We start from the raw sequence: 23,348 nt of genomic DNA on the forward strand, positions 1-23,348 counted from the left end.
TCTTTCTGTTTCCTTCTACTCCAGTTGGAACTGGAGCTGGCATTACAGAAATACAAGGGGTGGGGGAAGAGTGGATTATTATCAAAATTGGAAAATTCATAACTACATTAGAGTTTTCTGATCCTGTTACTGCCTTTTCCCCCCCAGAAATACAGACTTTGAGGTCTCGAGTAGGTAAGAAAAAATGAAACTTCTGGTGTTCTTGAGGAAAGAAATAATTAATTATTTAGTAACCCTATTTAAAATCACATCTGGCCCACCAATGGCACATATAAAGAAGGCTGAAAATTCTTTCTGTTATAAAGCCCTATTATCAGATGCTTCGAGCTTTGTGTAACAGCTTCATTCTGGTCTAGAGAGATGTCTGTTTTGTCCATGCCCAAACACTTTATTTCCCTTTTGGGACATTTTTAAACAAAATTGTTCAGCTTTTTCTGAGAAAAGAGTAAATACTTTTTCTACAGTATTAGAAAAAGAAGAAGGAAATTGTAAACATGTTTTTGTGTGGAGCCATAAGGCCCAAATGGCTGAAGGTTGAAATCTGCCATTTGAAACTGCAGCATGTCAATATTCCTCACTGATGAGCATTGTACAGCCTTGCTCTATAGAAGCCTGCTCTAGATATAGCCAAGTTCTGAACTGTTGAAAATAAGAGTGGGCTATTCTGTTAAAGAGAGATGCCCTGCATTGTGGGCCTAGCTTAGCTTTTAAGTGAATTAACTAGATTCAGTGATTTGCAGGATCTGTGCTCTGCCATAGCCTGCATAGTCTCCTGGGAGAACCCCTTTAATGTGCCAGACCCCCAAGTGACTATTCCACAAGGGCAGGGCACTCAGCTTCAATGCTTCTGAGACTGAGATATCAGGCTCCAGCACTCCTATTTCACACCACCAAGTTAAACTAAGACAGACCTCTGTCAGCACTTCAGCAAGTATTTGCAATGACATCCGCATCCTCTTCAAAAAAGCGTAGGGTTTATTAGTCAGCTGGAACACAATATCAGGAAGTCATTAGATTAGCATAGAGAAGAAAAGGTTAAGACATCATCGAAACTGGCCAAGCCAGGGTTCCATTGAACCATGCTGCTGAAGGAACCATCTCGGGTTCTTCTCTGTATCTCTGCCTGTTGTCTCCCAGTCCCAGATGGGCTCCTGTGTCTCTCCAAAGGCCAGGTCTTATCTTCACCTCCTGTCACATATCGGTCCATTGACCTCGTCTGCAAAACCATGCTGAGTTCACACGTTCAACCTGGTGGAGTTACCAGTTGTTAGGTGCCAACTATTGAATCATTGGGGTTCCCTTTGTCTTCCTGGAGCCTTCATTGATATGAGTCAGCTTCACCCTGTCCTCAGTGACTTGTTCAAATCACCCCAGACAGTTACATGACACATACACCTCATGTCTCCTGCTCTGCCAACATTTTTACCCTTCTGAATCCGCTGGGTAGCAATCCCAAGTCAAATGAACCAGTGCCACGCATATCAGTCATGAAAATATTTCAGAAAATCCCCACATTCATCACACCTACTTGGCAGAATGGCTCCAGACCAGCTCAGTGTGTGGCAAAAGAGACACATCCTCTTCCTTCATTGTCTCCTTTTATGGCCCCAATCATGCAATGGCACTTGTGATGCTAATCTTCACACCTGTGCAAACTTCCACTGCCATCAGCTGGACTCTGCAAGTTTACAGGTCTCACCTGCCTAGAACCAATTTCAGACTCAGGACCAGAAATGTCTCTCAGTGTTCTAGAGGACTATGCACAGAGCTGGGAAACGCAAAAGTGTGAATGAGGGAGGCAACCTAGTGACAGAGGATGTGGAAAAAGCTAATGTACTCTATCCTTTTTTTTGCCTCTGTCTTCACGAACAAGGCCAGCTCCCAGACTGCTGCACTGGGCAGCACAGCATGGGGAGGAGGTGACCAGCCTTCTGTGGAGAAAGAAGTGGTTTGGGACTATTTAGAAAAGCTGGATGAGCACAAATCCATGGGGCTGGATGCGCTGCATCCGAGGGTGCTAAAGGAGTTGGCGGATGTGATCGCAGAGCCATTGGCCATTATCTTTGAAAACTCTTGGCGATCGGGGGAGGTTCTGGATGACTGGAAAAGGGTTAATGTAGTGCTCAGCTTTAAAAAAGGGAAGACAAAAAATCCGGGGAACTACAGGCCAGGCAGCCTCACCTCAGTCCCTGGAAAAATCATGGAACAGGTCCTCAAGGAATCAATTCTAAAGCACTTAGAGGAGAGGAAAGTGAACAGGAACAGTCAGCATGAATTCACCAAGGGCAAGTCATGCCTGACTAACCTAATTGCCTTCTATGAAGAGATAACTGGCTCTGTGGATGAGGGGAAAGCTGTGGATGTGTTACTCCTTGACTTTAGCAAAACTTTTGATACTGTCTCCCACAGTATTCTTGCCAGCAATTAAAAAAGTATGGGCTGGATGAATGGACTATAAGGTGGCTAGAAAGCTGGCTAGATCGTCAGGCTCAACAGGTAGTGATCAATGGCTTCATGTCTAGCTGGCAGCTGGTATCAAGCGGAGTGCCCCAACAGTCAGTCCTAGGGCCTGTTTTGTTCAATATCTTCTTTAATGATCTGGAGGATGGTTTGGACTACACTCTCAGCAAGTTTGCAGATGATACTAAACTGGGAGGTGTGGTAGATATGCTGAAGGGTAGACAAATTAGAGGATTGGGCCAAAAGAAACCTGATGAGGTTCAACAAGGACAAGTGCAGAGTCCTGCACTTAGGATGGAAGAATCCCATGCACTGCTATCGACTAGGGACTGAATGGCTAGGGAGCAGTTCTGCAGAAAAGGACCTAGGGGTTACAGTGGATGAGAAACTGGATAAGAGTCAACAGTGTGCCCTTGTTGCCAAGAAGGCTAACAGCATTTTGGGCTGTATAAGTAGGGGCATTGCCAGCAGATCGAGGAACGTGATCATTCCCCTCTATTCAACATTGGTGAGGCCTCATCTGGAGTACTGTGTCCAGTTTTGGGCCCCACACTACAAGAAAGATGTGGAAAAATTGGAAAGTGTCCAGTGGAGGGCAACAAAAATGATTAGGGGGCTGGAACACAAAACTTATGAGGAGAGGCTGAGGGAACTGGGTTTGTTTAGTCTGCAGAAAAGAAGAATGAGGAGGGATTTGTTAGCTGCTTTCAAGATATGGGGTTCCAAAGAAGATGGATCTAGACTGGTCTCAGAGGTACCAGATGACAGAACAAGGAGTAATGTTCTCAAGTTGCAGTGGGGGAGATTTAGGTTAGATATTAGGAAAAACTTTTTCACTAGGAGGGTGGTGAAGCACTGGAATGGGTTACGTAGGGAGGTGGTGGAATCTCCTTCCTTAGAGGCTTTTAAGGTCAGGCTTGACAAAGCCCTGGCTGGCATGATTTAGTTGGGAATTGATCCTGCTTTGAGCAGGGGGTTGGACTAGATGACCTCCTGAGGTCCCGTCCAACCCTAATATTCTATGATTCTATGAAATAATGAGTTCCTGATGCAGCTGGTGGAGTGATCAGGACCTAATAAGGTTACATCTTAATCTAGTCATGGTCATGTTTCTACCACATGCGTGTGCATCATCAGAAAGAGTAAAAAGAATAAACTGACAAGGTGGGTGAGGTAATAATTTTTATTGAACCAACCTCTATTGGGGAGAGAGACAAGCTTTCGAGCTTACACGGGGCTTCCTCAGGTCAGGGAAACATACACAATGGCACCACTAAATACACAGTATAATAGATTGTTTAGCATAAGTGGTAACACACAGTGTAAGAGACCATTCAGGGTGAAACGGCCTGTTAACATTTCTGCATTTGACAAAAAGATGGGATTACTGAGTTACAGATTCTTGTAATAAACCATAAATCCAGTGTCTTTATTAAGACCAGGATTTTTAGTGACTAGCAAAGTCATAATATTAATCTCCCAGGCTCATCTTTTGAAGGTTTTGTGCAGGTTTCCTTTGAGGTCCTTTGAGGACAAGGACCGAGAGGTTAGATATGGTTACTATGGTTAGTAAAAATGTTCACCCAGAGGTGGTAAAGTGTTTTTATCTTTATCATTTTTCTTTGTGAGTTGATTTGATTATGGTTGTCTGGTTTCACCCACACAGTTGTTATTGGGGCATTTAGTGTAATAGATGAGGTACACCACGTGTTGTGATAAGCATGTATAGGACCCATGGATCTTGCTTACTCCATATATGACCTCTCAGTCCTCATCCTCCTAGAAGAGTCATAATATTCATTAACCCCCCAAAAATAAAATGATGTTTATATTAAGAAGTGCTTTTTCCTTTGTAGATGAACTCCAGACAAATGCAGGTAAGTTTTGCATTGACTTTTCAACTGTAAATGTCAATGCAGATCTATGCTGAAAAAGAGGGTACGTCTACATTACCCACCCGGATCAGCGGGTAGTAATCAACCTATTGGGGATCAATTTATCGTGTCTCGTCTAGACGCGATCAATCGATCCCCGAATTGACGCCCGTACTCCACCTCGGCAGGAGGAGTAAGCGGAGTCGACGGGAAAACCACTGCGGATGACTTGCCACCATCCTCACCGCCAGGTAAGTCGAACTAGATACTTCGACTTCAGCTACGCGAATAGTTGTGTATCTTAGATCGACCCCCCGCCACAATGTAGACCAGCCCAGAGATGCAAATACAAATGAAGTTCTTTGAGCGCTTGTACATGTCCATTCCGAGTTAGTTGTGTGCTCGCCCCAAGCACAGCTATTGGATTTTTTTCCCCTAGTGGCATCCTTTGGGCTGCCTCCGTTGCCCCCTGGTAGTGCATGTTCATAGCACCTGTATAAGGTGCGGTGATGACCCTGTGCCCCTCAATTCTTTCTAAGCTCCTGTGACAGCTGTTGAGTTTAAACCACGTACTCCGAAAGACTGGGATGTGAGACTGAAAGTCCTCCTGAGGAAGGCAGTATTGAGACCTGCCTCAGAGACGAGATCTGACTCAGCACTGAGCACTCGGTGCGCAGCGCACCTCCCACTGCCAGAAGCTCATGGCACTACTCCTTGTCACTGGTGCCCAATGGTTGTCTGGTTTCACCCACACAGTTGTTATTGGGGCATTTAGTGTAATAGATGAGGTACACCACGTGTTGTGATAAGCATGTATAGGACCCATGGGTCTTGCTTACTGCATATATGACCTCTCAGTCCTCATCCTCCAAAGAGAGTCATAATATTCATTAACCACCCAAAAATAAAATGATGCCTATATTAAGAAGTGCTTTTCCTTTGCAGATGAACCCCAGACAAAAGCAGGTAAGGCTGCTTCCCCACTCTGAACTTTAGGGTACAAATGTGGGGGCCTGCATGAAAACTTCTAAGCTTAACTACCAGCTTAGATCTGGTCCGCTGCCACCACTCCCAAAGTGCTAATTCCCTTCCCTGGGTAGCCTTGACAGACTCTCCACCAATTCCCTGGTGGATCAAGATACAACCCCCTTGGATCTAAAAACAAGGAAAAATCAATCAGGTTCTTAAAAAGAAGGCTTTTAATTAAAAAAAAGGTAAAAATCATCTCTGTAAAATCAGGATGGAAAATAACTTTACAGGGTAATCAAACTTAAAGAGTCCAGAGGAATCCCCTCTAGCCTTAGGTTCAAAGTTACAGCAAACAGATAAACACTCTAGCAAAAAGGTACATTTACAAGTTGAGAAAACAAAGATAAAAACTAACACACCTTGCCTGGCTGTTTACTTACAAGTTGGAAATATGAGAGACTTGTTCAGAAACATTTGGAGAACCTGGATTGATGTCTGGTCCTTCTCAGTCCCAAGAGCAAACAACCCCCAAAACAAAGAGCACAAACAAAAGCCTTCCCCCCACCAAGATTTGAAAGTATCTTGTTCCCTTATTGGTCCTTTGGGTCAGGTGTCAGCCAGGTTACCTGAGCTTCTTAACCGTTTACAGGTAAAAGGATTTTGGAGTCTCTGGCCAGGAGGGATTTTATAGTATGGTACACAGGAGGGCTGTTACCCTTTCCTTTATAGTTATGACAAGCCTATATTAAGAAGTGCTTTTTCCTTTGCAGATGAACCCCAGACAAAAGCAGGTAAGTTTTGCTTTGACTTTTCAAATATAAATGTCAATTTAGTTCTATGCTGAAGAAGAGATGCAAATGGAAATTAAGTTCTTTGAGTGCTTGCACATGTCCATTCTGAGTTAGTTGTGTGCATGCCCGAAGCATCCATTGGGCTAGTTCTAGTGCCCCCAGTGCTGCATATTCATACAGCTGGCATAAGGTGCCCTGACGAGCCTGTATCCCTCAATTCCTTCTAACCTCCTGTGGTGGCTCTTGGAACTCCCCTTTTTGTCTTGGCAAAGTCTTCATAGTGATTTTTACTCATTTTTATTGTAAATAGCTTGTTAGTTAGTTAAAGAAGTTTTTAGTAAGTTTAGTATAGAAAATAGGACACCTTTCCTTGTCTGGAGAGGCATTTTCCTTCCCTGGTACAGGGTCATGCCTTGTTCTCTGGGGTTTAAGCCTCGCTCTGCCTATGGGAAACTTATGCCCAACAGTGACCCTCTCTTGAGCTGTCTCAAGTATTTGGGAGAAGGCCACAGAAAAAAAATTGCTGCCTGATTTGTTGTGAGTTTAAACCATGTACTCAGAAAGACCAGGCAGTGAGACTAAAAGTCCTTCTGATGCAAGCAGCATTGAGATCCAACTGGGAGCTGAGATCTGACTCAGCACTTAGCACTCGGTCCCAGTGCACCTTCTGCTGCCAGAAGCTCAAGGCACTGCTCCTTGCCACCAGTGCCCAAGACGAAACATCGGGGGCACCGTGAGAAGAGCCGCTCTCCTGCAGTGAAGGGAGATAAAAGAGCAAACAGGAACAAGGCAAGACCCATGGACAGGGCTAAGGCAAGACCCAAACTGGCCACTCTCCCTCTCCGACACTGTGGCAGCTGCCGGCACAGTCATCTACACCGGCACCGCAAACCCCATGAAGGGAGGTGCAACCCCCTTCCTGCCAGCGTACTGACCAGTTTGTGGTACCATCCACCCCGGAAGCTTATGCAGCAGCTAGAAACATACTAACTCTGCCAGTAGTGGGTTCTCCAGGGGCACAAGAAGCAGCTTGGCAAGCACCGCCTGCCAGCTCTGAGATGTCAACCAGCTTCAGGCCAGTACTGAGCCTGCTCTCCAGGGGAAATCCTCCCAAATCACCTCTCCCGAGGCATCACCAAGACGTCGTTCTCTGGCTCCAGGAGGGTCAACACTGCCTTGATCCCCCCTGCTCCTCCTCTTCAGGATAAGACCCTGGATCCAGCTCCTCACCTCACCACAACAGCCGAAACCACACGCACTGCCCATCAGTGTCATCTGAAGCCCCATAACACTTGGTCCATGGGCCCAAGAGAGCCAATTCTGGTGCAGTGGCCATTCTTGAATCTGTGGAGGTTTTCCCGGGTCAAATCACCAGCTCTAGGCGCTCCTACTCAGTATACTCTGAGGGTATGTCTACACTATGAAATTAGGTCAAATTTATAGAAGTCGGGTGTTTAGATATCGTTTTTATAAGGTCGATTGTGTGTGTCCTCACACAAAATGCTCTAAGTGCATTAAGTTGGCGGACTGCGTCCACAGTACCGAGGCTGGCGTCGACTTTTGGAGCATTGCACTGTGGTAGCTATCCCACAGTTCCCGCAGTCTCTGCTACCCATTAGAATTCTGGGTTGAGATCCCAATGCCTGATGGGACAAAAACATTGTCGCGGGTGATTCTGGGTACATGTCGTCAGGATCCACCCTCCCTCCCTCCCTGCCGTGAAAGCAATGTCAGACAATCGTTTCGCGCCTTTTTTCAGCCCAGACGCCATAGCACTGGGATCATGGAGCCCGCTCAGATCACCGTGGCAATTATGAGCACTTTAAACACCACGCGCATTGTCTTGGAGTATATGCAGGACCAGAACCTGCCAAGGCAAAACCAGGCGAGGAGGCGACGGCAGCGCGGCGATGAGAGTGATGAGGAAATAGATATGGACATAGACCTCTCACAAAGTACAGGCCCAGCAATGTGCAAATCATGGTGTTAAAGGGTCAGGTTCATGCCGTGGAACACCAATTCTGGGCCAGGGAAACAAGCACAGACTGGTCGGACTGCATAGTGTTGCAGGTGTGGGACGATTCCCAGTGGCTGCGAAACTTTCACATGCGTAAGGGTACTTTCATGGAATTTTGTGAGTTGCTTTCCCCTGCCCTGAAGCACCAGAATACAAAGATGAGAGCAGCCCTCACAGTTGAGAAGCGAGTGGCGATAGCCCTGTGGAAGCTTGCAACGCCAGACAGCTACTGGTCTGTCGGGAATCAATTTGGTGTGGTAAATCTACTGTGGGGGCTGCTGTGATCCAAGTAGCCAAGAGCTGCTGGTATCAAGGGTAGTGACTCTGGGAAACGTGCAGGTCATAGTGGATGGCTTTGCTGCAATGAGATTCCCTAACTGTGGTGGGACGATAGACGGAACCCATATCTCTATCTTGGCACCAGAGCACCAAGCCAGCGAGTACATAAACCGCAAGGGGTACTTTTCAATGCTGCTGCAAGCACTGGTGGATCACAAGGGACGTTTCACTAACATCAACGTGGGATGGCTGGGAAAGGTGCATGATGCTTGCATCTTCAGGAACTCTGGTCTGTTTCAAAAGCTGCAGGAAGGGACTTTCTTCCCAGACCAGAAAATAACTGTTGGGGATGTTGAAATGCTTATAGTTATCCTGGGGGACTCAGCCTACGCCTTAATGCCATGGCTCATGAAGCCATACACAGGCAGCCTGGACAGTAGTCAGGACCTGTTCAACTATAGGCTGAGCAAGTGCAGAATGGTAGTAGAATGTGCATTTGGACGTTTAAAAGCTCGCTGGCGCAGTTTACTGACTCGGATAGACCTCAGTGAAACCAATATTCCTGTTGTTTTTACTGCTTGCTGTGCGCTCCACAATATCTGTGAGAGTAAGGGGGAGACATTTATGGCGGGGTAGGAGGTTGAGGCAAATCGCCTGGCTGCTGATTACGCACAGCAAGACACCAGAGCGGTTAGAAGAGCACAGCAGGGCGCGGTGCACGTCAGAGAAGCTTTGAAAACCAGTTTCATGACTGGCCAGGCTACGGTGTGAAAGTTCTGTTTGTTTCTCTTTGATGAACCACCGCCCCCTCCCCCCGGTTCACTCTACTTCCCTGTAAGCTAACCACCCTCCCCTCCCCACTTCGATCACCGCTTGCAGAGGCAATAAAGTAATTGTTACTTCACATTCATGCATTCTTTATTAATTTATCACACAAATAGTTGGATAACTGCCAAGGTAGCCCGGGAGGGGTGGAGGAGCTGATGTTGTCAAGGAGCCTTCTGACAGCTTCTTGGCCATTTTATTGGTGGCGGCTCCTGCAAAGGTCACTCTCCCCTGGCATGAGGTCATGATGGGACCTATTAAGACTCTCTGGCAGAACCCAGCCTCCCTCCGTCCTACTACCAAGAGGACAGAGCGGAAATACTCTGGACCAGCCAAGGAATGTGAGTTTTTATTTTCTCAGCCTCCTCCTGGATCACTTGTTGTAGTGGCTGCCAACAAGAAGGACCATCAGGGCCAGACAGGGTCTGCTCCAAAGGTGAAGGAGCCCTGGAAGCTGGATCTTCTGGGCAGGAAAGCCAACTCGACTGAGGTGCTTCAACTTGCTGGGTTGCTATGACATTAAAATGTGGGAAGCAATGAATAAGTTCAAGTACAGACTTCTCCATGACAGCCAGTAGGAGTTCTCAACGCTTTTGGAGGAGGGCAAGTCAGTGGCCAGGGCCTCTCTGCAGGGAGCCCTGGATGCCACAGATTCTCAGCTAGATCTATGGTCACAGCAGTCATCATGGGCTCAATCTCATAGTTGCAGGCATCGGGATTCCTGCAGGAAGTACAACAAACCTTCCAGGACCTGCTATTTGAGGGATGCTTATTCTTTTCAGAGCAAATTGATGCCAGACTGCATGGCCTAAAAGACTCCAGGGTAACACTAAAGTCCCTGGACCTGCATTCTCCAGCACAAACCAGGAGACCGTATAGATCACAGTATTGAGGGTGTTTCTATGCCCAGCCAGTAAAGCATGATCAGTGGACAAGGAAGACCAAGGGGTTTGAATGTAGGCCACTTCCTCAGTCATCTCCATGTCACTCAGTCTCCTCTAAACACTAATTTTGACAAGCTGATTGAGGACAACCTACCAGTTACTATACAGGATCCAATCGTCCTCTATCTTTTCAAACCACCTTTCACATTTTCTCAGAGCCTGGGAGTGGATCACTTCTGACTGCTGGGTTTTGAACACAATAGAGTTTGGTTACACCCTTCCATTTATTTTTATCCCTGTAGCAATGTGATGACTCACTGGCGTGGCGCCTCCTGCTGGTTGTCGGGGAATTAGCTCTTTTCCAGCATACAGAGTGCCCTCTGCAGGCCGGTGTGTCTCGCCTGCCACTGGCCCCATATCTCTCCCGGACCCCAATGCCCTTTTACCTCTGGGTTCTGGCCCAGTAGTTCCCCCACACTCTGGGTCTCCCCTCCCAGGGGAACCCCCAACCCTCTAAACCCACCTTGCCTCAGTGGCTACTGCCAGTCGTCATCTAGCCCCCCTTCACTCGGGCAGACTGCAGTCTGTAATGGCCACTCATCATTGGGAAGGGTTTAGGACCTGCTGCCTTTGCCTATCCCCAGGCTGTATCTCTGCAGCCCCAGTACCTCAGTAGGCCTTAAGCAAAGCCTGCAGCCTAGGGGTTTACCAGGCTGGAGCTCTCCAGCTCCCTTGTCCTATTCCTCAGCACTGCTCCAGTTCAGGTACCTTCATTTCAGGCAGCTAGCCCTTCTCCCTCCCAGGCTGGAGAGAGACTGTCTGCCTTCTGGCCCTGCAGCTCTTTTATAGGGCCCAGCGTGGCCCTGATTGGCTGCCTCCCAGCCTTTTCTTATTGGATCCCCAGGACAGCCCATTCTTAGGGCTGCTTTAACCCCTTCAGGGCTGGAGTGGGTTGATCACCCCGCTACAATCCCACTTTCCCACCCACCTTCCCCATCCTTCTTCAGGGGCTCATCTCACGAGCTCCTGCTAGAACAGGAAGTGCTATCTCTCCTCAGCATGGGAGCCATAGATGAGGTTCCGCTGCCATTAAGTGGAAAAGGGTTCTATTGCTGGTACTTTCTGCTACCCAAGGCCAAGGGAAGTCTCAGACCCATTCTAGATCTGTGTCGGCTGAATCACTATCTCAGGAAGCTGAAGTTCTGCATGGTGTCCTTGGTGTCTATCATTCCATCACTGGATTCACAGGATTGGTATGCTACCGTTGACTTAAAAGACATATACTTCCACATCTCAGTTTTCCACAGCCACAGAAGGTTTCTGAGATTTGTGGTGAACCAGAGTCATTATCAATCCACTGCCCTGCCATTCTGTCTTTTGGCTGACCCATGAGTCTTCACCAAGTGCATGACAGTGGTGGCAGCATTTCTGAGGTAAAGAGGAGTCCAAGTGTTCCTGTATCTTGATGACTTGGTCATCAAGGGCTGATCTTGAGCACAAGTGGAGTCTGACATCGACCTCATACAGTCGACCTTCCAAACACTGGGTCTTCTCATCAATGTGCAGAAGTCGACCCTGACATCTGTGCAGAAAATAGAATTCATCGGGGCAGTGCTTGACTCCCAGTTGGCAAGATCCTTCTTCCCGAAGGAATGTTTTTGGGCCATCTAGATGCTAATATGCTTCCTGCAATCACAGTTGATTACGACCATCTGGCTTTGCTTGAGCCTTCTCAGTCACATGGCTTCATTTACTTATGTAGTGCCACATGCAAGGCTGAGACTCAGACTTCTCCAAGCCTGGCTGGCATGGTGTACTGCCCTTCCAGACACCACTTGGACAGGGCAATCATGGTGCCACCTCACATCCTCCACTCCTTGACATGGTGTTCGGATCATAGGAGGTCACAAAACCCCAAACCTCTCACTTGGTCTCCTCACCTCAGCTCTGGGTTAGGGAGCCCACCTGGGGCACCTCAAGACTCATGGTCTGTGGTTCAGGGAGGACCTTTCTTTCCATAGCAACATCAACTTGCTCAGGGCAGTCGAGCTGGCTTGCCAGGCATTCTTGCCTCACATTATGAACACAACAGTCTCAGTTCTCACGGACCATATGTCAGCGATGTATTACATCAACAAGCAGGGAAGGGCCCATTCTTCCCCCCTAGGCTGAAAGGCAGTTTGTCTATGGGAATTCTGTATCTGTATCTGATCTGGGAGTGATTTCTTGGATGAAATTCTGCCCTATTGAAATCAATAGCAAAGCTCCCATTTATTTCAATGGGGGAGGATTTCATCTGTTACTGTCAATGTTGTAACCTATCCATTAAAAAAAAAATCATTGTTTACTGGTTCCTTTTGCAAAAACTAGGATTGAAATTCTTGACATTGTTGTAAATTAGTTCACAGGAAGAGTTTTAATAGTAGTTTCTATAGTGGGGGGCCCAAAACTGGACACAATACTCCAGATGTGGCCTCACCAGTGCCAAATAGAGGGGAATAATCACTTCCGTCAATCTGCTAGCAATGCTCCTACTAATGAAGCCCAATATGCCGTTAACCTTCTTGGTAAAAAAGACACACTGCTGATTCATATCCAGCTTCTCATCCATTGTAATCCCCAGGTCCTTTTCTGAAGAACTGCTGCTTAGCCAGTCGGTCCCCAGCCTGTAGCAGTGCATGTGATTCTTCCATCCTAAGTGCAGGACTCTGCACTTGTCCTTGTTGAACCTCATCAGAGGTGATGGAAGCAGCAGAGGCCAGATGTAATGGGGGGATGGATGGAGGGCCCAGGGAGGCAGTAGGGGGCCAGTAGCAATAGAGGTTAGGAGGGGAGCCCGGGGAGCAGCGGATGCCAGAGTCACCAAAATACAAATTCTCCCAGGCTGACATTTTCCCTAAAGCCAGCCTGCCTGTAACTGAGGCGGGTGGGAGGGAGGGGGAAATGCCATGAAACTTCACACATATCTGCCTTGCCTGGAAAATCCAAACATGCCTGGGGTGTTTCCCAGACCTGAATATCTCTGGACAATTTCTGAAGAGTAAATGAACTTGCACTTGCTTAAAATTAGCCAAAACATAAGTTTTGGCATTTCATATTTATTACACATTTCATTATTTAGAACATTTTATAGCTGATAAAAACGATTACCAAATGGAACTGTAAAATTAAATAATAAATTATTATTATTATTATTATTTGTGTTATGGTAGGGCCTAGGAGCCCCAGTCATGGACCAGGATCCCGCGGTGCCAGGCTCGGTACAAACACAGAACAGTCAATCCCTGCCCCAGAGAACTGACACTCTAAGACAAGTGATACAGACAGACGGGGAGCACAATGAAACAATGAGACAACACTGGATAGCATGAGGAGCAAAGTCACAGCTCACCAGCAGCCTGAGTGTTGTCAATTTTTTTTGTAGGAAAGAAAATATGTTTCCTAAACTCTGACCCTCCATCTACCTCTGACAGACGTCTGATGTTAGCTGTGCCTTGAAACAGCCGGAATGAACCATTCACATGACATAATTCCCACCCAAAAACGCTATCAAAATAGAGTGAAGGCTGCAGGCAGCTGCCAATGCTCCCTCATGTGACTACTTGGACCCTCAGGCACATTGTTCCAGGGAATATAAAAACATTTCTCTGCTCCGGCTGGTTGCTCCCCACCACCTGCTTCCCTCAGGCCTCTGTGGAGAAGACTATGGGTGTGAAATGTAGCGCCTTCCATGCTGTGAGAAATCCCTCTGTTCCTTTGGGATTTCTGGAGTCAAGACTTCCCATCCCCTATAGAAGGTTTTTCAGTTAGACCAGGCTGCCTGTCACAGTTTCCCAGAATCCCTCAGGGCCAGCTCTTTGAGACCATTAAGGCTCCCATTAATGCTCTCATGGGGTGGTTGAAGAGCCAAATACAACTTGTTATAGTGGGATGAGGAGGGCATTAGCAGCAAGTGAAGAGCCCATCCCATGTTCCATACCCCACCATCCACCCTTAGCTGAGGTTAAGCTCCCTCCATAAACAAATAATCAGTGAAAAGGTTCTTCATAACCTAAGACAGTCTTCATGGGGCCCAAGGCTAATCAGGATGCAGCCAGATGATCAAGGAAGTTTTTATCCTATCCTGTTCTCTACCTGTTGGCTTTTTGTTGCTCCCTGGTCACCGTGGAGGTGTGTAAGTAGTGCAGTATGTCCCCGATCCCCATTAACTTTAATTATGAAGGTGACATAGCAACTATATGGATCAGAACACATGAGGATGTTCCCTTTATCAGGATCCTTATGCTCCTTTCTTTTCAGGAAACACTTCCATGCAGAAAAAGTTGACTTAGCTCAAGCTTATAATGAGATATCCCAGTGTTTTACCTGTACTTGTTAGCCCATAGCAGGTTGCTTCCAATACTCCCTTTCTTTGATTTTCCACATAGCTTGTTCCATATCCAACTCCTACTTCCATAGAAAACCTTAGCTAAACCTTGTATGGACAAAAATATTCACACACTGAATTGTTTCTTTCTTTTTATAGACAAAGAGAGAGAGAGAAAGGGTAAGTGTACACTGATATTTTTAAACATTATACACTGTGTTGTATAAGCCCTATACTATTTCATTTCACCACCCGTCCCTTTTTTCACATAGTACCCTGATACACCAGGATTGTTTCTAAATTTGCAATGGAATAACTGATGAATTATTTGACTGCAAGAAGAGTTAGATGGCTGTATTTCTCAATCTTTGCACAGGGTCAGACAATAGAGAGGCCACATTTCGTACCATAATTTGAATCTACAGTTCATGAAAGTAGATGATTGGGGGGGGGGGTTAATTTTGTTACAAAGACAAAAACAACTGTTGTTGGACTTCAATTTTTGTTATTATTACTTTCCATTTTGCCCTGAGTGGTCAGTCACAGTTCTGGGCTCTGGAGATGTTCCAAATAGGAATAGAAATTGACAATGGAATCTGATATTTTCTTTGCTGGTACCTTGTTTATTACAAGGAGTGCACGAAGTCCTGCTTCTCCGAATGCAGGAAGAAACAAAGAGAGGAGACAGTTGCTTTGTTCACTGTTGCCAGCCTGCCTTTCCATCCAGCACTCTGTATGGAAAAAAGCTTTATTTCAGGGCCACTTTACTGTGCTTCCAGGCTGTGAATTGTACAAACTTGACACACTGCTTTGGAAAATCCCCCTCAGCACCAACCCAGCCTTGCACCATGCTGTCAGTGCACAGCTGAACATTTTTTCTCAAGCAAAGTGTATTTGTAAAAAGTTTGACTCTATTTATTTGTTTTCCAGATAGTCCTGAGGAGGAAAAGGGTGAGTTCTTATTAATAACTGAAAGGTGGCTTTCAACCTGAAGAACAGAGGAGACCAGAAGATTGGGGGATTCTAAATATGATTTCTGATTTGTAGTCGTGAAATGTGAATACTAAATATTCACATTCAGTACCAATCGTTGGCAGAAACTGTTGCCATCTGATGGCAATTCGGTGGTCCATAGAGAGTGGAGTTCATGGGAAGAGTCCAGTTCATCCAGAAAAGTATTCACCTCTCACATCAGACCCTAACCTACCACCACAACTGGCCATGTTCATCGATGTATCTATACATACACATTAAATGTAAAGATAGTCAGTTACACATAGACTCACAAGAAAATCCAAGGGCTGAATGAGCCAGGGATTCTGTACTCCCCTCAAACTTCTTGCAGGTGTCCCCCAGGACAGGGCTAAGGCACTTCCATGGTGGGACTGTGAAAGGACAGCTTACATGTCTCATCATGTTTCCATTCCAAGAGTTTCTCTGTAGGTAGTTAAGCAGAAGCTACTAACGTTAGACAATTTCAATCAGCAGATCCAGGGAACTTGTATTGAAGAGTTTTAAAATAGATTGTTGAGAAGCTCTTGGGCAGTTAATGCAGGGCTGCCCAGAGGATTCAGGGGGCCTGGGGCAAAGCAGGGGAGCTGCGGCGCTTGTACTCACCCGGCGGCGGTCCGGGTCTTCGGCGGCATTTCGGCAGCGGGGGGCCCTTCAGTTGCTCTGCGTCCTCAGCATTACTGAAAGACCTCCCCGCCACCGAAAAATGCTGAAGACCCGGACCGCCGCTGGGCCAGGGCTCGCAGGGTCCCTGCGGGGCCCGGGGCCTGGGGCAAATTGCCCCACTTGCCCCCCCCCCCCCCCCCCCCCCCCCGGGCAGCCCTGAGTTAATGCTGATATTCAATAAGTTTTGGAGCACTGGGGAAGTTCCTGGAGACTGGGAGAAAGCTAATGTTCCAAATTTTAAAAATGGTCAACATTATGACCCAGATAATTGTAATTATAAGCTCACTTTCTATGAATATTTTCCATTCTTCATTTACATATTAGTGCTCAGGAGAATGCGAACATAGCTGGAATAGTTACAGAAAATTCAACGTAAGGGGCAGGTTTATAGTCACAGTGAATGTGTTCATGAACCAAAATGAAAGTTGGAGAGTAGCTTTGTCTGGTATTCATCTAGCTACAGTCAGAAAAGTAGGTTCTATTCCTGGCTCTTGCCAGTGACATGCTGTGCTAAGTTATTATCATTCCCTACTAAGACAAAAACTAGAAAGCATTTAGATTTTCATGGTTATTTTATACCTTCTAATTTAGGAGTTTTTTTTAATTAATACAGTTAAATAGATTTAGAGAATATACAGTTTTAAGTAAACAAGATGTACACATTTAAATCATTCTCTCTCTCTCTCTCTGTCTCCTTTAGAATCACTGATGGACAAAAAGAGTAAGTTGACCTGGATATTGAAGCAATTTCAGTAAAATACAGAAGATTTCTACCACATAAAATATTAAATATATTTTTCAAAATTGCATATCTCTTACTACCCTCAGAAAAAAATGGAAGCATTTTGGTTTTGAAACATCCTAATGATTGACCCAGCAAACAGATGTGTAGTCACACCCTTGCTGCTAACTGGATCTCTACTGAATGAGATTCCACATACAAGGAAGGGTTTGTGGATTTGGAGCCTCTTGTAATAAGTGAGCCAGTGGACTTTAGTACAGCAAGGAGACACTGAAGGCTGACATCAATTTTATGGTATAGATAGTCCAGACTCTAATCTGTTTCTCAGGATCTTATATCCTTGGGGGCAGCAGGTTTAGGAAGAAATCACTTGAGACCAGAGAGCTGTGAGCCTTAAAAAGCACCCATTTATTTTCACACACTGAACTAACCAAACCAGCTAAAACTGGCTGGGCTATCCCCTAATAATCTAACTCAGTTGCCATAGGAACAACAACCATGACAACCAAATACACAACATATCCCTCCCCAGTTAATAAGAGCATCCCCTAAATAAAACAAACACTAAACTAGAGGAGGGTAGACTGCCTCCATTCCTGGCTAAACCCTGGGGATTATTTTGCCCCATAACTGTGGGTTCGCCCTAGCTAAAGATCCAGCCATTGAGGAGGTCTTCTGTCTCTAGGTGGATTACGGTGAACTTCTGGTATTGTTGCACCTGAAAGTATCTTGGGCACAGGCCTGACAGTGGGCTCAGGGTTCGTAGCAAGAATGGGTGAGGAGGTGGTATCAGCTCGTGCTGGGCAAGGGGGTATCTCAGCCACCGGCAGTAATGGAGGAGAACAGTCAGGAACAGGTGATTCTTGATTCGATGTCTCGCCAGAAGAGGTGAAGTCAGACAACTCAACCGAAGATGTGTCCTGAGGAGTGGCATGACCTGGCAACAGCTGATCTACATGTTGCCGCCAGGTGAGATTCTCTGCAGTCCGGACTGTGTAGGAAACAGGTCCTGTTTGAGCAATGATCGTGGCAGGGACCCATTTCACTCCAGAAGTATAATTCCAAGCCAAAACCTGCTGTCTTGGGCTAAAGGTTCGGTATTTCGCTCTGGGTGCACGTCTGATGACTTGATATCGCTGCTGATGTTGCACAATTTGTCGGGATTCAGAAGGTTTCATCAGATCAAAGCAAGTGCACAGCTGTCGTCCCATCATTAGAAAGGCCAGATATGCCTTGGTCGTAGCATGAGGTGTGTTTCTGTAGGAAAGTAAGAAGGTATCCAGACGCTTTTGAATGGAGTGTTGTCCCCTTGCCGATTTCAAAGCTTCTTTCATTGTCTGCAGAAATCTTTCAGCTGATCCATTGGTGGATGGATGATATGGAGCTGAAGTGATGTGGTGTATCCCATTTGCCTTCATAAAATTTTGAAACTCCTGAGAGACGAACTGCGGTCCATTGTCACTCACAAGTTGTTCTGGCAGACCGAACCGACTAAAGAGTCCTCGTAGTTTTTGGATAGTACTCTCTGCAGTAGTAGACTGCATTATAGAGACTTCTGGTCATTTAGAATGGGCATCTACTACCACCAAGAACATGCTTCCTTCAAGGGGGCCAGCGAAGTCAACGTGAATACGTTGCCATGGGTTTTCTGGCCAGTCCCATGGGTGTAAGGGTGCCCACTGGGATGCATTCCTCACACCCTGACATGACATACAAGCTTGTGGCTTCTCTTCAATAACACTCTCCAATCCAGGCTACCAAAAATAGCTTAGTGCAATTTCCTTCATGTGCACTATTCCACAGTGACCGGAATGTAGCTGTTCTAACATCTGTGATCTCAGTGGTGGTGGGATAATGACACGTCTCCCCCACAACAAACAACCAGATTGGATCGATAACTCCATCCTCCTGGACATGTAGGTAACAAGGTCTGGTGAGACCAGAGAGGTTTGTCGGGGGGAGGGATAGCTCAATGGTTTGAGCATTGGCCTGCTAAACCCAGGGTTGTGAGTTCAATCCTTGAGGGGGCCACTTGGGGATCTGGGGCAAAACCAGTACTTGGTCCTGCTAGTGAAGGCAGGGGGCTGGACTCAATGACCTTTCAAGGTCCCTTCCAGTTCTAGGAGATGGGATATCTCCATTAATTTAAAGATTTTCCATGCATCACCAGGTCCATAACTTAGGACAATACTGGGTCAACACGAGTTGCCTTCTTTATCTGAGTAGCAGTGATGGGTGTATTCTCTACCTGTTCAAAGTAGAAGATTTCCTTTTGGGCACTATCTTGATGTTTGACTGGCAAAGGCAACCTTGAGAGACCATCTGCATTGTCATGCAGAGTGGATTTCTGATATATGATTTCATATGTGTGCGCTGAAAGTAACAATGCCCAACGTTGCATACGACTAGCAGCTAATGGGGGAATGCCTGTGTAGGGTCCAAAAATTGACGTCGGAGGTCGATGGTCTGTGAGAAGAGTAAACTTCCGCCCAAACAGGTACTGATGAAACTTCCAAATTTCAAAAACGATTCCCAATGCCTCACGTTTGATTTGGGCATAGTTAGTTTCTGCTTTGTTTAGAGTGCATGAAGCAAAAGCAATAGGTCTCTCTTCTCCGGAAGGCATAATGTGTGACACTGCTGCTCCCACTCCATAAGGGGAGGCATCACAGGCCAATTGTAGGGGCAAGGATGGATCAAAGTGCGTTAGAACTTCAGAATTTAGCAATGCATCCTTAGCTTTGTTAAATGCAACATTACAGGCTTCAGTCCACTTCCAGGTCTTGTTCTGCCCAAGGGGTTCATGAAGTGGTTTTAGCAGTGTGGCTAACTGTGAGATGAACTTTCCATAATAGTTCAGTAGTTCTAGAAACAAGCGCAGCTGGCTAACATTTCGAGGTGGGGGAGCCTCAACAATAGCCTTAACTTTTGCATGGGCCTTATGAAGACCCGCAACATCAATGATGTGTCCCAAATATTCAACAGAGGGCTGGAAGAATTCACACTTGTCTTTGCAGACTCTATTCTATGATTCTATTCTATGACTCGTAGGCCATACTCTTCCAGTCTTTGTAGGGTAGCCTCTAAATTTTTTAAGTGATCCTCTTCATTCCTTCCAGTGACCAGGATATCGTCCAGATAGCACTGAACTCCTGGCAAGCCACACAAGATCTGGTCCACAGCCCTCTGGAACAGGGCGGGAGCAGACGTTATTCCAAAGGGTAGGCGACAGTATCAATAAAGCCCCTTATGAGTCACAATAGTCAAAAGCTCTTGGGACTTTTCATCGACGTGCATCTGTAAATACTCTTGACTCAGATCAATCTTACTGAACTTTTGTCCCCCAGCCAGGCCGGCGACCCCGGGTTGACAGTGACTTTAAAATCACCGCAAATCCGGAGGGAGCCATTTTTCTTCACTATTGGAATGATAGGAGTGGCCCATGGGCTATGGGTAACTGGTATTAGGACTCCATTGGTGACCAGGCGCTCCAGGTCCACTTCAACTTTTGGCCTGATGGTATATGACACAGTTCAAGCTTTCAGATATTTTGGTGGACTGTCAGGTTTAATGTTCAATGTGCAGTGATTCCCTTCATACTTCCCAGATCCTCTCCAAAAACAGCAGCATGTTTCCTTAGTATAGTGATCAGACCGGTTTCTTCTTTAGTCATTCGGTGCACTTCTGTCCAGTTGAGCTGAATCTTCCCAAGCCAAGACTTACCCATTAAGGCTGGGTAATTACCTCTCACCACAAACAGTGGCAATTTAGCAGCCTATCCATTGAGCTCCACCTTAACATCAATAGTGCCCAACATGGGCACAGCTTCTCCCGTATACGTCTTCAGAACAGTTTTTGTTGCCTTAAGCGGAAGATGCTGTAGCTTTTCTTTATACACAGTCTCGGAGACCAGCGAGATGGCTGCACCGGTATATTAATACTAATACTAATCCTGTGTCAGGGAAAGGGGAGGAGAGTCATCACTGCTGTTGACAGTTAAAGAAGCAGAGCTGTGGATGGGGAAAGGGCAGGGGCTCATATATCAGGGTTTCAGGGCAGGAGTTCACTGGGTGGCTCATAAGACACAGGGACAAAAGTGTCAAGAGGCAGCAGGTACAACATAGGAAAAGGAAACAGCAGGAAAGTGAAGCGAAGGATCAAAGGAAGAGGCTCCCTCAGCCCATATCAAAATCTATGAACTTCAGAGTCTCTGAGACTGTAATATCTTTCCTCACTGAGACACAGGTCATTCAAAGCTGCAGACTTGCCCTGAAGCCATCCAGCACCATTGAAGAACTGGACCGGGAACATGAGAGACCAACACAGATTTGCTATGCCCTTTCCCTGACATTCAAAGCCTCAGCATCTATGTCACAGGGGGCTTTCAAAGGACTATCAGGGACATTAAGATGAGGCATTCCACTGCCTGCAGAGCCTAAAGGTCTTCTGAAACTGCTGTGATCTGCAGGGTCCCACTGGACCTCAACCTCTGTGCTAACTGCTCCATCATCTGCCCCAAATACTCCATATAAATATAGGAAACTATGGAGAGAGAGAGAGAACTGCATTTAAGGCCTCAGAATTCAGATCAAGAACTGAGTAAGTCCTGGAGACTTCACTCCCCTCCAACACTTAGCAGGTGTCTCTCCAGGGCAGGTGAAAACATTGGTGGGGCTGTGAAAGGGCAGCTCACATGGTCCCTACCCATGTTGCACATTTTCTGTGGATCAAAGAATGATTATTCCAACTCCATGGCACCCTCATGAGAGAGCAATTTACAGAGTGAAATCTCAAATGTTGCTGCATTTCTGTAACTCTATTTCTGGACAGGGGCTGTGGGCAGGGACAGGCAGTTAGTAATGGGGAGGGATGGGGGAACTTGACTGGCAGTGTGTCAGGCAGAATGATTTATCACTCTAGGAAACTGAGCCATTATCTCAATTTGGACACTAAAATCAATTCATATTTTTAAAAAATCGCTTTTTTTTATTTTTCAGGTGAATTGCGGGCTCAGATAGGTAAGTTCGCACTGATTTCTCACTCTGGGAAATTATTCTCTTAACTTGAGCAATTGTGTCAACTTGTACATTAAAATAAGTTCCAATGTTGAAAAGTTCACTTTTGTCTTTCTCAGATAAATCACTGGGTCTAACGGGAAAATCCTCCCTGGTTTTTGTCTCTTCCACTCACACCTTGGAAGTGATACCGTATTTAATTTCTAGTACTCTCTGTGCACTATGTCAAGTGCACACTGAATAACCTATGTTGGCTGTATGTCATGCTGACAGCAGGCCTGGGACAGCACAACTTCTAGAAACCCCGTCAATCTGTGCTTTGTGACCAAGAACTCCCAGTGGGGTTAGTGCTTGGGTGTACATAGAACATAGATTCATAGATTCTAGGACTGGAAGGCACCTCGAGAGGTTATCGAGTCCAGTCCCCTGCCCTCATGGCAGGACCAAATACTATCTAGACCATCCCTGATAGACATTTATCCAACCTACTCTTACATATCTCCAGAGATGGAGATTCCACAACCTCCCTAGGCAATTTATTCCAGTGTTTAACCACTCTGACAGTTAGGAACTTTTTCCTAATGTCCAACCGAAACCTCCCTTGCTGCAGTTTAAGCCCATTGCTTTTTGTTCTATCCTTAGAGACTAAGGTGAACAAGTTTTCTCCCTCCTCCTTATGACACCCTTTTAGATACCTGAAAACTGCTGTCATGTCCCCTCTGAATCTTCTCTTTTCCAAACTAAACAAACCCAATTATTTCAGCCTTCCTTCATAGGTTATGTTCTCAAGACCTTTAATCATTCTTGTTGCTCTTCTCTGGACCCTCTCCAATTTCTCCACATCTTTCTTGAAATGTGATACCCAGAACTGGACACAATACTCCAGGTGAGGCCTAACCAGTGCAGAGTAGAGCAGAAGAGTGACTTTTTGTGTCTTGCTCACAACACACCTGTTACTGCATCCCAGAATCATGTTAGCAGAGCTGGTCAGGGGAGTTGGGAAAAAGTGGAGCTGGGGAATGCAGAAAAGATGTGTGGTGGATGGGCAGAGTTGATGGAGGATGGGACAGCTGTGCGGCTGGGAAACACAAAATGAATTGATGTGGGACTGGGAGGGCGCACAGAATTAATTATTTTGATTTTTGGGAGAAGCTGGAACATCTTTGCAGTCAGGCTGCACTTTACACCAATGTGTGAAATCTGATCTCAGATGGATATTCCGGCAAGCAGGGGACAAAATCTACTTACTCACTATAAATATATGAGAATTAACAACACTGATTGTCACCCACACGGGTGATGGCAGGGGGAGTCCAGAAACCAGAAGACAGGTCAAAAAATGTTGTTGTTGTTTTTAACTTCTGTGAGGGCTGGTTTTGTTGTTGTTGTTGTTTGTTTGTTTGTTTGTTTTGCGGGAGGGGTTGGGAGGATTGGTTGTAATTTTTTAAT

At 46.1% G+C, this 23,348-nt stretch overlaps 1 protein-coding gene and 1 long non-coding RNA gene across 2 annotated transcripts in view; both read left to right on the forward strand.

Moving 5' to 3' along the window:
- The window catches only part of LOC128826357 (uncharacterized), a 55,179-nt gene extending 49,856 nt beyond the window's left edge, over positions 1 to 5,323 (forward strand). The window contains exons 27-30 of the mRNA XM_054009604.1: positions 148 to 174; positions 4,317 to 4,337; positions 4,523 to 4,585; positions 5,280 to 5,323. Of these exons, the coding sequence (XP_053865579.1) occupies positions 148 to 174; positions 4,317 to 4,337; positions 4,523 to 4,585; positions 5,280 to 5,323 (155 nt within the window). The remainder of the gene's footprint in view (positions 1 to 147; positions 175 to 4,316; positions 4,338 to 4,522; positions 4,586 to 5,279) is intronic.
- Positions 5,324 to 6,069: 746 nt separating this feature from the next.
- On the forward strand, positions 6,070 to 21,903 carry LOC128826470 (uncharacterized). Its single transcript, XR_008442847.1, has 5 exons — positions 6,070 to 6,094; positions 14,625 to 14,645; positions 15,396 to 15,416; positions 16,843 to 16,863; positions 21,882 to 21,903. It is a non-coding gene; the product is annotated as an uncharacterized LOC128826470 (long non-coding RNA).
- The last annotated feature ends 1,445 nt before the right edge of the window (positions 21,904 to 23,348 follow it).

Source organism: Malaclemys terrapin, chromosome 20, assembly GCF_027887155.1.
Source record: "Malaclemys terrapin pileata isolate rMalTer1 chromosome 20, rMalTer1.hap1, whole genome shotgun sequence".
Lineage (NCBI taxonomy): Eukaryota > Metazoa > Chordata > Testudines > Emydidae > Malaclemys > Malaclemys terrapin.